Source organism: Tamandua tetradactyla, chromosome 6, assembly GCF_023851605.1.
Source record: "Tamandua tetradactyla isolate mTamTet1 chromosome 6, mTamTet1.pri, whole genome shotgun sequence".
In the NCBI taxonomy this organism is placed as follows: Eukaryota; Metazoa; Chordata; class Mammalia; order Pilosa; family Myrmecophagidae; genus Tamandua; species Tamandua tetradactyla.
The window spans coordinates 148034810-148051358 of NC_135332.1; the positions used below are offsets into that span (position 1 = coordinate 148034810).

A 16549-nucleotide genomic window follows, 5' to 3' on the forward strand; every position below is an offset into this window, starting at 1 on the left:
AATAGCTATGTGGTAATTCATTAATATTATTCAGTGAGACTTATAAATAGTGCTATATACCAATGATATGGATACTATTTTAATGCCAACGTATTTTTAAGTATGCTTAATAATATAGTGCTAGTAACTGGTCAGAAATCATGACTTTTAGAACTTTTAAGAGCCGCTGTTCTACTCTGTGGCACTACTTATAACCAGGCTTTAAGTTATGAATAAATAATTTAGGAAATCCATGTTCTGGTTATCCAGAAAGTAAAAAGTAGTTGGGTAACATTACAATGTATGTTATGGTAACCTTAAACTGTTAAGTGTCTTGCAGCAGCTTCTTCACATCTTCTGTCAAACAAAATTTTAAAGTAGCATCAGGTTGCTTCCAGGATAAGACTCAGACCCCTTAGCCTGGTATTAGAGCTTTTCTGTAGCCTTGTCTTTCTTTTACTTCTTTATCCTCTAGAGAAATATATCTTCTCAATTTCATCTTCTAATGCTTTCCAGAATAATGTTCTGCTTCTTTGTGGTCCTCTGACATTTCTGCTCATCATTGCTTTAGTGATGCTGTTTCCTTCTGCCTAGCATTTTCCTTTGTTGAAGGCCTAATACTGCAGGCCTTTATGGCCAAGCTTAAACACCCTCTTATTGGTCAAATCTGAACAGTCTGTAGCAATCTGCATATTCTTCTCTCCACTCTGGAATCCATAATTTCAGTTACTTGCTATATAGCTTCATATTTTTGACTGGGGTTGTATTGTCTTTCATTGAATTTACTCTACTATTTTGGAATTGGACTGCGTTAGTTATTTGATGTTAGTACTGTATCCTAGTCTTCTTTATAATTTCCATACTACAGGCATCTAGTTAGTACTTACTGAATTGAAAGTTCTTACACTAGCATCTACCTAGTAGTGTAGCAGTACTTCACACCCCATGAAGTAGGCCATGTACAGTATTTTGTTTCAGAAAGTTTTATAACTAATTGAGACTATCAGCTTTATTTGTTTAGTTGCTTGCTGTTGGGTATGAGTTTGACTATTTGTTTAAATAAGTGTTATCCTGATCAGGGTGACCTGTTTCTCAATAGTTCTTAGTTGGTCATTTCAGAACTTAGATATCAAAACTTACTACAACTTTAAAATGACTCTCAAAAGGGAGAGCAATAGTGTCAGTGAAGAAAGGAGTGTTAGTATAAGTTCTGATTTCAAATGTTAGAATTGTGGGGACACAGAAAGGGCCATACATCATTCCTATGCTGTGAGCCCATTTTCATAATCTGCATGTGAAAGACCTGCTTTTAATATTTGTTTTTCCTAAATCTTTTTTTTTAACTTTTTTATTGTATAGTATGGCAAATATACAAAGCAAAGAAATAAAAAAGCAATAGTTTTCAAAGCAGTCTTCAACAATAAGTAACAGGACAGATTCCAGAGTTTGTCATGGGATCTCAGTCCTCTCAGAATTTTCATTCTAGATACTCCAGAATATAGGAAGCTAGAAGGCTTTTATCACCACAATTAACTTTTTTTCTTTTGTGAAAGGTAACATATATACAAAAAAAGCAATAAATTTTAAAGCACAGCACCACAATTAGTTGTAGAACATATTTCAGAGTTTGACATGGGTTACAATTCCACAATTCAGGTTTTTACTTCTAGCTGCTCTAAGTTACTGGAGACTAAAAGAGATCAATTTAATGATTCAGCAATCTTACTCATTTGTTAAATCCTATCTTTTCTGTATAACTCCACTATCACCTTTGATCTTTCTATCCCTCTCTTTAGGGGTGTTTGGGTTATGGCCATTCTAACTTTTTCATGTTGGAAAGGTCTGTCACTAATATGAGGTAGGGAGAGGGAACTATCTGATGTTCTGGAGAGGCTGGGCCCTCTAGGTTTCAGGATTTATCTGGCCCAGGGACCCATCTGGAGGTAGTGCGTTTCTTGAAAGTTTCACTAGTGCATGGAACCCTTGTGGAATCTTATATATTGCCCTAGATCTTTAGGGTCAGCTAAAATGGTCCTGGTTGGGGTTTGGCAGGTTATGAGAGGTAGCTAAGTCTAACTGAAGCTTGTGTAAGAGCAGCCTCCAGAGTAGCCTCTCAGCTCTATTTGAACTTTCTCTGCACTTCTTTTCCCTGTTTTGGTCAGAATGGAATTGTTGATCCCATAGTGCCAGGGCCGGATTTATCCTTGGAGTCATCTCCTTTGTCACCAGGGAGACTTTCACCCCTGGATATCATGTCCCACGTAGGGGAGAGACAATGATTTCATTTGCAGAGTTGGGCTTAAAGAAAGTGAGGCCACATCTGAGCCACAAAAGAGGTCTCCAGAAGTAATTCTTAGGCATACCTATAGGTAGGCTAAGCTTCTCTGCTACTCACATAAGCCTCACAAGAGTAAGCGTCAAGATCATGGGTGTGGCCTATTGATTTGGGTTCCCTATAATTTGAGTCAGTATCAGGCGATTTCCAAATTTTTTCTCCCATCCCTCAAGGGACTTTGACAATACTTTTTGATTATCTACTTAATATACTCTAAGATGTATCCAGGCATTACATTAAGCTATACAGGATTAAAGGACCTCTTTCTTATTCTGGGCTCCCTGTGTTTCAGTTGTTCAAATAAGCTATGCAAATAGGTTGAGTTAGATTATGTGCTACAGAACATTTCAGTTCCAAACCAAATACTTTTCTTCCTTTGATCTCAAAGATTATGTGTGGTTCTAAAATATAGACATTGTCTTCTTTACTCCTGTGTGCTGAATTACTTTAACCCCAACCTGATCGGCTTCGTTCTTATCTCTAAATATCAGGTTTTATATATATATATTTTATATTTTATATATATATATGAAACAGCCTCTCGAAATCCAGAAATAATAATTACCACTCCAGACTAAATATGTCTGCTATAAAAGCTTACAATCTAGGCCCCTGTTTTCTTATAAGCATTTTCTATAGGAGACCATACCATTGTTATTCTTTTGTTCCTGTCTCATTCTGCCTCATCAAATATCCCACATGTTCATTCATATCGTTGCTTGTCTCATGATTTCGTTCCTTTTTTGTAGCAGCACAACATTCGTTGATAAGTATACACCATTGTTCGACAATCTGCTTCTCAAACAGTGCATCCTTCAGCCACCTGCCTTCATCAGGGATCATGTATAGTACCCAAAGCCCACAGTCCGCCAACACTCAATTTTAGATCATTTCATTGTTCCCAAGAGAAAGAAAACAATAAACACTACGCTTGCCAAATAGGAAATCTAAACCTCCTCTTAACTCTTATCCCTCCCCCCAAATCATTTTTATAACATGAATAAATTTTAAAATATTAGACATAGAATATGTATTCATTCAAATTTTAACTAGATAAATAGGGGGTAATCTTTCCAAAATACCGCTTTAATCATTTCACTCATTTGTGTGATGTAGTGGGAAGATATATGTGAACTTTGGCATTAGACTTTAAGTGGGTGACAATCTGAGTTTTTCCTATAAAATGTTGTTCTCTTGCTGCTTTCAGGATTTTCTGCTTCTCTTCAACATTTGACAGACTTATTAGTATGTGTTTTGGGGGAGACCTATTTGGATTTATTCTGTTTGGAGTTCATTGGACTTCTTTGACTTGTATATTTATGTCCTTTTTAAGGGTTGGGAAGTTTTCCCCCATTATATCCTCAGCTACTCTTCCTAGCCCTTTAGTCCTCTCTTCTCCTTCTGGGACACCAGTGATTCTTACATTTGTGTGCTTTGTTTTGTCTATCATTTCCTTGTGATCCAATTCAAAATTTTCCATCTTTTTTGCCATTTGCTGTTTTGAGTCTTTGAAATCAGTTATCCTGTCCTCTGGGTCTCTTGTTCTTTCTTCTTTCTCTTCAAATCTGCTGTTGTGTGCCTCTAGTATGTGTTTTATTTGGTCAACAGAGTCTTTAATATCTGTGATATCTGCTATTTTTCTATTTATTCTTTCAAATTCCTCTTTATGCTCTTCTACTGTCTTCTTGATCTCCTTTACATTATTAGCCATCCACTTATTTTATTAAGTAAATTATATGAACATCTTTGATTAGTTGCTCCAACATCTGTGTCTCTGTTGTTTTAATTTGGTCATTAGGCTGGCCAATATCTGTCTGCATTGTGATGTTCTTAGTGATCTTCTGTTGTTTTGTCACATGTAAATATCTTGATTGATTTACTTTGGGAGTTGATTTCCTTCGATAGTCTAAAGCCTTGTGGTTGTAGGGTGGATATGTAGCAGGATACATGGTACCAGGTCGGGCACAACAGTGCAGTGATGCATTGCAGTGCAGGTTGGGGATGTGATGCTAGTGCTTGTGAATGTGGGCACCCAGCGGCCAGGGAGGATGTAGTTGTGCCCCTAATGGTGCACAGGTCTGGGAGATGTAACCCTGATGTACACTGATCTAGGAGGCACGGCCCTTTGTGCTCATGTGCAGAGCTTTGGCAGCAGGTCAGTGTTATACCTTCATGGGCTGGGGGCGGATGTGATTTGGCTGCTCAGGTCAGCGCTCTCTCTGTCTGGGAATCATGAGGACCCTGTGCATGTGCGTGTCTCGGAGTACTGTAAGCTGATGTTTCCAGAGCTGGGAAGTGTGACTGAAGGCTTTGCGCATGCGCAGGTCTAGGCGTGCCTTGACCTGATTCTCAGAGCTCAGGGGAAACAGGGGGAGGTTGTGCGACACTGTGGGCAGGGGATGGGTGTAGCCTGGGTATGGAGTTAAGCGCCTGCAACCTCCATGCACTGGCGACACCTTGCAGGGAGCAGGGAGGGGAAGTGGTGCTTGGGCTGCATTTGGGGTGGCAGTGGGGGTGGGTACATGCGCTGGGGGTTGGTGGGGCGAGGGTGCTTGGAGCACGGGGAGTGGGGGCAGGTGATGGGGTTCATGTGGTGCGGTGTGGGGTGAGTCGTGGGTCACGGGGCTGCACTCATGGGGGTAACACGTTCAAGGAACTTGGCTTGTCTTACTTCATAGTCCTCTTTTCCCCATCTTTCTACTTCCGTGCACTCAGGGTTCCGAGCTAGGGTCTGGTCCTCTGCCTCTCAGTTCCTTGGCCTCTGCAACCAGGGCTGCCCTATGTGGTGCAGAAGATTCTCCCAGGTCAGCTGCACTCCTAAATTGCTGTCTCAGTCACCCTCCTGTCTCTTCTCTAACTTTTCCTTGGAGCAGGGCTGACTCGATCTACCCTATTCCCTGCTCCCTTTAAGTGGGTAACAATCTGAGTTTTTCCTATAAAATGTTCTCTTGCTGCTTTCAGGATTTTCTGCTTCTCTTCAACATTTGACAGACTGATTAGTATGTGTCTGGGGGAGTAAGTATTTACAAACATTCGTATGTTACTTGCCTTTTGAAACCTTTTCTCTCTGTCCAAACCCTAAGCTCACACCATTAACTTTGCCTGTACTTCGATACATTTTTGCACATCTCATTTTCCTGAGTAAAGTATAAACTTTTTGAGGTCAAGTGACTATTTTTATATTTTTCATTATTTACTACCATGCTTATGTATTCAGAAAACAGTTGTTGATTGATTTTCTTTTCCTATTGCTTTGAGCTGGGTAGGTTCTGTGCACATAATAGGTACTTACTAAAAATTTGCTTAAGTCAATGAGAAGGAAAGGAAATTTATCCATTTTAGAGGGAATTTTATGGTAATGGAATAATGTATGTTTCCTTTCTCAGGTTATCTTAGATATGAGAACGAATACAATCTGTTGGAATCCTATGGAGGCTTTCATTTTTACTGCAGCAAATGAAGATTACAAGTAAGTTTCCCCTCTTTTTAAAAGTTATTTCTGTCAGGAAGAGCTCAATTGTAAAAGTCTTACTATGAAAAATGTGTCACTAGGTAGTGTACTTTCATATATGTTAGAACACTGTTGTTTGTGAATTGGTGACAAAAAGCTTGGGCTTTATTCAGGATTGATGAGCCAACATTATGTTTGAACAGGAAACATAAAATGACTGTTAACCTTAGAAAAATTATTCTTACAATGGTGGATAAGAGGAATCAACAGGGGAAAATTGGAGGCAGCCAGTTTCAGAACTTTTTTGGTCTTGGTATGAAATAATAAAACTGTAATGGTGAATAGGACTTCCATGAAAGCAAGGCAGCAAAAGCATACCTGCTCTGTGGTTTTACGAGGTGGGCACTGCATATCTCCAGAGGACACTTCACATTGCAGCCTGTTTGCATTCTGCAAAGCATAGCTTGTGTGGTAGTATGTGGTAATCCTGGATAAATGCCATAGACCAGGTTTCTCAGCCTCAGCACTGTTGATACTTAGGACGTGATACTTCTTTGTTAGGGGGCTGGCCTGTTCACTGTAGGATGTTTAGCAGCATTCCTGGCCTCTACCCACTCAATGCCTTCTTGCTTGTGACAACCAGCAGGACCCTGATGGAGAACCCCTGGACTAGATGTCTAGATCAGGAATATAAGCAGTTGTCTGCTCAGAAATTTAACCACACAAAAAAAATTTTCAGCCCTACTGTAGATGAAAATCCATGCTATGTTGGAATATTAAAGAAAGAAAACAATGGTTTGTCTTTTGGTAAGAACTACATGACATTTGGGATTTTTTATCACTGGCATCAGTGACTTTTTGCAATAGTGGTATTAAAAAATAATCTTTTTCAAGTGTTGGGTTTTTTTTTTAACAGTTTACTTTGAAATACTTTTAGGCCTGCTGAAAAGTTGAAAATAGTACCTGTTACTTAGTTTCCACTAATGTTAACATCTTACATAATAATAATACAATTAGCAAAATCAAGAATTAGCATTAGTAAAATAGTGTTTATAACTTTATTCGTTATCAAGTTTTCCCCCAGTGTTCCTTTTCTGTTCCACAGGATTCGTGGTGCATTTAATTCCCATTTCTTTTTAGTCCATTCAATCTATGACTGTTCCTTAGCCTTTCTTTCTCTTGTATGATCTTAGTGCTTTTGAAGAAGACTCAGCAGTAATTTTGTAGCCTGCGACTTACTTGGGTTTAACTGATATTTCAGGTTAGGCATTTTTAGGAAGAATACTACAAAATTGATGTGCCCTTCTCAGAGTATCATATCAGGGTGTATGTGATATCAATATGTCTTAATACTGATGATACTAACCTTGATCACTTGGCTAAGGTGGTGCCTGGCAGGTTGCTCTACCATAAGTTACTATTTTTTCCCTTTGTAACTAATATTATCTTTGAAGGGGGGCTATTTTGAAACTATGCAGATATATCCTTTTTCTCCTCAAAATTTGCTCACTAATCTTAGCATTTTGAAGAGTTCTGATGTGAGAAACTTGGTCACAATAATGCTGTATTACTGTTGTTCACTGTCCCTGTTGAGTTATGTGGAGCCCTGTTCTGTTGGCTATTTCTAAATCTTAAACTCAAGTCATTGTTCTTATCAGTTGTGCACTAAGTATAGTTTTCTAATTTTGGCACACCCTCTGAAAACCTGTGATCATCCATAGATAACAGTAAATTATTGCAGCTTTGTTGGAAAGTGATTTGGCAACTTAATGCCTTTGGACCTAATAATCTTCCTTGTAGGAATCTGTCCAGATTTAATTGAATATGTCCCATACAATTAAAGATTGAATGGCAAACATTCAAATATCAGGATTTCATTAAATAGTATTTATAATAAGTAAAAAATTAGAAACCATATATCAAAAATTTGGGAAATAATTTATTTTAATTCTTATGTAAATGTGTAGCCATTAAAGTCTTCAAAGATTATTTAATGATATGGGTAAATAAATGCTCATCATATGCTAGATGAAACAACAAATTACAAAGGTTTATACAGTATTATCTCAATTTTATTAAAATGGCATGGTGAAGAGATTAGAAAGAGCTAGTTTCTCTGGGTGGTGGAATTAAAGGTAATTCCTATATTCTTTGTTCGTTTTCAAAATTCCCACATTTTCTACAATGAAATTGATATTTATAAGGAAGAAAATGTGTGTGTGTATAATCTTAAGGAATAATAACAACTTGATACTTTCCTCCATCCCTCAACTGTCTTAGTATGAGATGTGTGTTATTTGGATAATGGGTCTTATTTTTACTAATACCTCTTACTACTGTATATGGTTTATTTCTAGAAGTTTGTGTTGGATATTTAAAATATCTTATATACTTTTTTTTTTTAAACAGCTTATATACTTTTGATATGCGGGCACTTGACATGCCTGTAATGGTCCATATGGATCATGTATCTGCAGTGCTTGATGTGGATTACTCTCCTACTGGGAAAGAGTTTGTGTCTGCTAGCTTTGATAAATCTATTCGAATCTTTCCTGTGAATAAAGGTCGAAGCAGGTATGTGACTATCAATAAGCCATCTATTTTTCTTTAAATTTTTTTTTAATCTTGATGTTCTTTTATCTTTTCTCACAAGTTGACTGGTTATGTGTATATGGTGGGACTGTGTAATCTACAGACAAGCATCAGCTTCTTTCATTACCAGTATTATTATATAATTTGTTGGCATAGACTCTTAGTGTTTGTCTTAGGCCCAGGCCTTTTCTTTTGGAAATATTTGTAAGTGTTTGTTTTATAGTAAACTTAAAAAAAATGTTTTTGATAAAGAAGAGCTTGAATGAGTAGGTTTTACCCTAATGTAGTTTAAGAGCAATTAATAATAATAAACCATACATTTGTTATTTTTTACTTACTTCATGTCAACTCTATGGAGTCCAGGTGGGAGAAATAATAGTTTAAATTGTAAGACTCATTCTCCCTGTTTTCCATTTATTTAGCATATGCCCTCGAATGATGGAGAGGTGGAACAAATACTCAGCTGTTCCTTAGTCTCAGTTTTTGTGCCTGTTATTTTTTAAGTACATTGATTATGATTCTGTTTAAAACATGTGTCGTCTTATATAGATTGGCCCTCTACTCTATATTATATATTAATGAATATGTTTACACATCTGTATTATATCATATGGTATATTATATCATATTGTATATTATCTCATATTTTTATAATGATGTTTACAAAAATATGGCATTTTAAGAGATTTTTAAAGGTAATTTTGACTGTACTTTTTTTTTGTTGTATAGGCTAACTTTAAAACCTAACTCCTGTGTAAGATACAGCCCCCTTTGTGGCATGTTACAGATTACAAAGCACTTTCACACATACTCTCTTTGCTTCATAATAGTGATTTAGATGCATTCCTAGAAATATGCATAAAACAAATCCGAGTAAATTGGAGTTAAAAATATTTAACAATATCGATTTAAAAAAAAGATAAAGGTGGCATTTTACATACTTAAAGATTTGACTGCCTCCATTTTAACATATTCCTATTAATTACGTATTAAAATTTTTAAAACTGTAAATCCCTTTAAAATAATATAAAGGTGTATACATATGCTTGTGTGTGTGTGTGTGTGTATATGTACTTACACATACATATTCTTGATTGAGTGGCCCAGATTTGCTTGATGGAATTATTATAGTTAGGTAGAGAGAAGATGGACTTAGTGAAAGATAACAGGGAGTGATTGGTGGTAGAAAAACGAAAGGAGGAAAAAGTAGAATGGGAAAAAGGAAAGAACAGAGAACCTACATAGTGAAGGTGGGTGATCTGCAATAGAAGACAACAGCATGGAGCAGTTTCCCCAGTGTAATAAAGATTGATGGTAGCCGAGAATCTTCCTGGGACCCTCCCTCACTTAAAAAAATCTACAGAACATTTAGTTTGGTTTTGCAGCTTCACCAGGGTAGATAAATTTGTCCATTTTAGTGCAGGGAGAAAATTTAACTCATCATTAATAATTAGCCAAGCATTTCCTCTCGTGAAGATTCTGAGAGAATGATGTTCATGTTTTGTAAGGCTCATCCTCTCCTTTTTTCTGCTTCACCCTCTTTCTGTTCCAGAAGGACCAAAAATAGGAAGAGGGAGTGAGGTACCTAGGACACAAAATTTTAGAAGATACTCTTAGGGTTGTACAGGTGCCAGCTTAGCATTTGGACCAGCCTGGGAGTGAGTGCCTCCTTAAAGTTTACACTATCGATGCCTCAGCTTGTCTCACCCTAGTCCTACCCTATGTTTCAACACCAAAAAATCTTTCAGACAGTGCCTCCTCCTAAGAGAAAAGTACTCATTCATGTCTTCTTTGGGCATAGCCAACCTGTTTGTCTCTCTTTGGTATTTTTACTTTTGATGGTTGCAACTTTGTCCGCTCTTAATTTGAGGAAGCCATATTGATTCTTAAGCCTCCTGGTATCGTGGTTGGTTGCCAACAAATAATTGTGTTCATCACTGTTTATATGATTATAAAGTGGTTTTCCTTTGCTTGAATCAAAAGCATACTGACCAAAGCTTTCTGGTAACTTTGGTCTTTATTCCATCATCTCCCAATCTCCTGATGGGTAATTTTGGGGTCTGTATGGCTTTTGCTTCCTTTGCAGTTAACTTGATAGTCTCCCCAAGCTGTCAGTAATGGCTTGTTGGGACCATTTAATCAGGCCCAAGGCAAGGCTAATATTTTCCATTCTTCTTTGGTTCTCTGGAAAATGTTGAGAATCAAAAGAGTATTGTTTTTAGGCACCAAAACTTCCCAAAGTAGTGGGATAATTCTTTTCTAACATGATACATAGATAGACACAAAGAATGGGAGCAGAACAAAGAGAATAAGAAATGGGAGTGTGTAGGTAGCTATGATCCCAAGAGCCTGGCTGCTGAATTCAGACTGAATTATTCCAAAGCCAACTTGGGCAACTAACTAAATGCAAGTCTAGCTACCAAATTCAGGTTATTCTACAATTGTGTAAAGTGATGAGTTCTTACCTCCCATTAGCAGGCTATTGTCTCTTAATGTCATTTGGAAGTTTTGTAATCACAATCTTAAGGTGTGTTACTTTCTGTTAGGTTTAGATATAAATGATACGCTCTCAGACCTTTGCTTTCATCTGCTTGAAATGTAGTTCTGGTTTGTTTCTATGGTCTGCTCTAATTTACGATCATTTTAAAAAGTCAAAAAACATTTAGGCATTACTTTGAACAACCTATCTTTAAAAATATTTTCCTTCAAAAGACCTTAAAATGGTTAAAGTGAATTTTAAAGTAAATTTTGAGTAGATTTTTTAGGTAAATACTACAGTTGACAATATTTGAAAGTCTCTTCGGATTTCATTCAATATTTACTAAGCAAACAAATGAATAAACAGCATTCACACATAGAACAGTTAGTTTATTTCGAGTATGTACATAAAGAATTTAAGTTTTTTAATGTGTTGGTCTCCTAATACATAGTATAACTTTTAACGAGCTTTATAAATCTAGTGTATGTGCAAGTGTCAGCATATCTCAAGGTTAGAAACCTTGAGATAGTTTACCATTAAAGAGGGGAGGGTTTTAAGTTGATAAAATGATGAACCATTTAATTTGACTGGACTGGAACATGACCAGATTATTTGTAATGGTTATCTAAGTCTGACTGAATTTCCTGACATTTAAACTCATTACATTGCTTTGAGAAAAAAAGGACCTCTTAAAAAGGTAGAATCTGTGAGAAATGAGTATTGTAAAAGCGGAGCATTGAGGAAAGAGAAGAAAACACAATTATTGTCTCAACTATTTTCATTTTAATAGGATGTTCTTTATAATCGCCTCTCGTGTTTTAAATAAATTTCTTATGGTTTACCTTTACATATTCAAGAATTTTAAAAAATCTGTCAGAAACAATTTAAAACACTAGTTTTGTAGCTATACTTCAGAGATTTTTTTTTACAGAAATGAATTTTATTTATCTGGTCATCTCCATGGGTTTTCTTTTACTGTGCATAGTTTGTTGAATTTGGTTCTTTCTCTCATGTAATCTGCAGTTTTGATTATTTAATAGAGACCATGAACCTTTTTTTTTTTTTTTTGCATGGGCAGGCACTGGGAATCAAACCTGGGTCTCCAGCACGGCAGGCGAGAACTCTGTCTGCTGAGCCATCATGGCCCACCCGAATCATGGAACTTTTATTTCTCCAGAAGTTTCATCTTTTTTTTTTCTGACCTTGTCTTTTATTTACTTTGTAATGCTTTTCTTAACACTTCCTAATATAGTTTCTTCTGTGAATTCTCTCAGCATGTTTCACAACCTTTCCAAAAAGGTATGATATTTGACATTTCCATTTATGAAATGATTCTTACCTCAGCTCACCAAACACTTCTGTAGACCTTTTCTCCTCTTCACACATGTAAATCATCATCTGTCACTTCAATTAATTATGCCCTTTAAACAATTTGACCAAAACAAAAAAAATCAGACTTAGAATCAACAATCAAATTATGCTTTTTGAATGCTATTGCATTTATTTTGTTTTCAGTAAAACGGGGTGGGAGGGTGAGTGGTATATTTTTGTTGACCTGAATTTTTTTTTAAGGCTTATTTTAAGAGCAAGCCATTTTTTTCATCACATAGTTGAGTATTCATCATCATGATCATTTCTTAGAACATTCACATCAATTCAGAAAAAGAAATGAAAAGAAAACAAAAAAATTCATACATACCAAACCCCTTACCCCTCCCTTTCATTGATCACTAGCATTTCAATCTACTAAATTTATTTTAACATTTATTCCCCCTATTACTTATTTATTTTTAGTCCGTATGTTTTACTCATCTGTCAGTAAGGTAGATAAAAGGAGAATCAGACACAAGGTTTTCCCAGTCACACAGTCACATTGCAAAAGCTGTATCATTATACAGTCATCTTCGAGAAACATGGCTTTTAGGTGGGCCACGGTGGCTCAGCAGGCAGAATTCTTTGCCTGCCATTCCGGAGACCCAGGTTCAATTCCCGGTGCCTACCCATGCAAAAAAAAAAGAAAAAACCATGGCTACTGGAACACAGCTCTACATTTTCAGGCAGTTCCCTCCAGTCTCTCCATTACACCTTAACTAAAAAGGTGATATCTATATAATACATAAGAATAACCTCCAGGATAACCTCTTCACTCTGTTTGGAATCTCTCAGCGATTGACACTTTATTTTGTAAGAGCAAGCCATTTTAACTGTTGCAGAATTACTCTGGCTTTAGCTTTATAGTTTATTTGCATTATATGTCTTCATTTATTTTTCATGCTTTTCTGTGCATCTGTTTTGCTCAGTTTGTTATTTCTTTTACTGGATTCAACTGTCAGATTCCCCAGCACTTAGCATAGAGCCTTGCTGATTGGGCTCAATAAAAAATATAATGCGCGTGTTAATAACAAGGTGGTATATGGGAGCTCTGTGTTTTATGTGAACTTTTTTTTGTAGAGCTACAATTTATCTAATTAAAAAATACATTAAAATTTATTTGAATTTCCTTTTTTATACTTCCTCAGATTCGTAAGTCGTATCCTGATATTGATGGGTAATGATTAAAGAAAAGCTGTACCAAAATCATCCTAAGAGTTTTAACTTAATTCTTCTACAGGGAAGTTTATCACACAAAGCGAATGCAGCATGTTATCTGCGTAAAATGGACTTCTGACGGCAAGTACATTATGTGTGGATCTGATGAAATGAACATTCGTCTGTGGAAAGCTAATGCTTCTGAAAAGTTGGGTGTGGTAAGAACCCCATTTTCTTTCATTGTGGTAAAGCTTGTTTCTCATTTTATTGGATATCGTCATTTTGTGAAGAGAATTTATTTGAAGTACTTTAGGTATGTTGATCAAATTGGCATAGCTGTGATAAAAATAAATTAGCAACATAACTGACAAGGCTGTATTGAGATTGTTTTTCCATGTCAAAGACATCTTCACGCTGCCTTTGTTAATTCAGATATTTGATAATATTTCAGCCTTCTTCGTTCTTTGTATTTTCCTTGAGGTAGGGTGTAAGAAAAGAAGCTTAGAATTTAGGAGAGTACATATTTCTTCTGTTAGAGGCATAGAAATCCAGCAGATCAAAAACTGAAGTTTCCTGGGAGGTCTTTTAATATCTGAGACATGATAAAATGCCAAAAGTTTTGGACTTTAAAGAAGATTTAGAAAAATATAACAGATATTATCATTAGCTACTTGCATCTGAGTTGTGGGCTTAGGGATGATTTTTTGTTCTTGATGCTTTTCTAAATGTCCCATGTTTTCTATAAGAAACATACAGAGCTTTTCTATCAGGAATAAATGCTAAGTTTAAGAAGGAAATTTGAAAGGGTGATTAATTTTCTACTTAGCCTGAGTAGGAAGACTAAGGTATATAATAAGAAGTAATTAAAGACAGTTCTAAGTTTAATGATTGGTTGGCATTGCACCATGCTGTTCCTGCAAGTTATATCTTCCTTAACGTTTATTAAACAAAGCCTAGTTATTATGGAATCGATCTCTTTTTTTTCCTTTTTTTTCATTTCTGTGTGGTTATTTTTACAGAAAAAAAAAATTGAGTGATTGTGTTAGGTGTTATTTCTATTATTTATGCCTAGGTAAAGTTCAATTCAGTGGTCCATATAGCCCTATTCCCTCAACACTGCTGTATTTCACTTGATGGCATTTATCCATATTGTTCGCATGGTATCTAAAAAGATGTTCAGTGCTTGCAGAGCTAGTATTACTTACATGAAAGTGAGTAATCATACTTTTTTTTGTAAAGATCAGAAGTACGTTGGCAATTAAATTGCATATTTTTTTTTTATATTTGGTTTTTGGGAAAAGGGTGGTCCTAGCTTTGATATACTAAAGCAAAAGAAAGAATGCAGATTCATTAAAATACCCAAATACATTTTTTCAGCTTACATCACGAGAAAAAGCAGCCAAGGATTATAATCAGAAATTGAAGGAAAAATTTCAACATCATCCTCAAATAAAACGTATAGCTCGTCACCGACATCTACCAAAATCTATCTACAGCCAGATTCAGGAGCAGCGCATCATGAAAGAAGCTCGTCGACGAAAGTATGTTTTGGGGCATTTGACTCTATTTCAGGACCCTTTTCTAATTTTCCCTTCTCCACTCATCAAAAACAACAAAAAACTACTTTTCAAGAGAGTAGTTTATGTGTGGCTGTACATTAGAGATATCGCCCCCCCCCCTTTTTTTCTAATAATGGGGGAAAGCACTGATCATCTGAGATTGTGAAAATTTGCATTACACATTTTTGAGAATTAAAGTGACTTATGTAAAATTAAGGAAACACTCTCATACTAAAAAAACTTATAAATAATGTTTTAAAAACTATTTCTAGTGTAACTGGAATTAAGAGGTATTATGTATCTTCCAAGTTAAAGAATGCAAATAACTTATATAGAGGATATTTCTTAAATAAGAATTTTTCTAAATGCTTTATCATAACATTTGAGATCTAACATGTTGGATAAAAGATTTAGCACCCCACTTCCTCCCTATCAGTGTGGAATATCCTTCTTTGAAATCCTTGAATTCATGGCGAAAAGTATATAGAAACTCTAAGGCAGAGTTCTTTTTATTGTTACTGCCATCAGGCTGTACAAATGACTGTCATTGGGTAGGTGTTGGACTTGAGTCCATTTAAAATATGTTAATACTGTTGCACAGTTTAAAATGTAGTGAAGTACATTTATATGTAATGGAATCAGAAGGAAATAAGTAATAAAAATTCATTTCTAGCTACTTTTTACTTCCTCATTATGAATTCCTAATATTCCTGTTATGAAAAACAAAAATTATACTGTTTTTTCAGTAGGTGGTGTTCCAGTGAAAGAAAATGCTTTATGATTTCTTTAAGAAAGTTTTCTTTGATTAAGATAATTTCTCATGAAGTTGCTTATATTTTACATATTTTGTTTATTTCTAGGGAAGTGAATCGTCGTAAACATAGCAAGCCTGGATCTGTGCCAGTTGTGTCGGAGAAGAAGAAACACATAGTGGCAGTTGTAAAATAATATTTGGTATTCCTCCCAATCCTAATGTATACTTATTTGTTATATTTGGGTGTGTAAACTCTAGAAATAAAAATACTGGCTCCTGTTTAATATCACCCATTTCAGTTTTATGTGTAGAACTTTATCATTGCTCATTTTTGCTGCCCTGAAAAACTATCCTTAAAGGTGACCTGGCTGCCAGGACTATCCAGCGTTTTATACTTTGGTCTGCTTTCTTATTTTATTAAAGCATATAATATGTGTAAACCACTTTAATTTTTGCTATTAGGCATTGCAGCTATGTGTTTTCTCTGATCTGTTTATTATATATATCAAACATTACATGTTTGAATTTACATTTAGGCCCAGTATCTCTTTGTTATTGTTAATATTAGATGGGGTAATGATTGCCATTATTCTTTAGAATCTGTGATTCTTCATAACATTCAGAACTTTTTTCAACTGAATTTATTTTCTGTGCTTTATATATATTTAACTTTTTGAGACTTAAAAGACGATTAGCCTGTGTTTATATATACCTCTTATAAATAATTATAATTTGTGGTTGGGATAATAAAACATCCTTTTTCTCAGCATCAAAATTTGATCCATTTCTGATCATTTATTCCAGGCTCACCAAATCCTAAACAGTTCTGTGTGAGATAGGTTTTTTTCTTGTCTTAAATCATCAGTTTAGT

General features: G+C 35.6%; 1 protein-coding gene across 3 annotated transcripts in view; it reads left to right on the forward strand.

Annotated features, from left to right (window-relative positions):
• Positions 1-15960, forward strand: part of DCAF13 (DDB1 and CUL4 associated factor 13) — a 31029-nt gene extending 15069 nt beyond the window's left edge. For all 3 annotated transcript variants that reach the window (XM_077167418.1, XM_077167421.1, XM_077167419.1), the window contains exons 7-11: positions 5701-5783; positions 8175-8339; positions 13448-13583; positions 14743-14906; positions 15785-15960. In XM_077167418.1, coding sequence (XP_077023533.1) covers positions 5701-5783; positions 8175-8339; positions 13448-13583; positions 14743-14906; positions 15785-15872 — 636 coding nt within the window. In that variant the 3' untranslated portion in view covers positions 15873-15960. The remainder of the gene's footprint in view (positions 1-5700; positions 5784-8174; positions 8340-13447; positions 13584-14742; positions 14907-15784) is intronic.
• Positions 15961-16549: the final 589 nt, after the last annotated feature.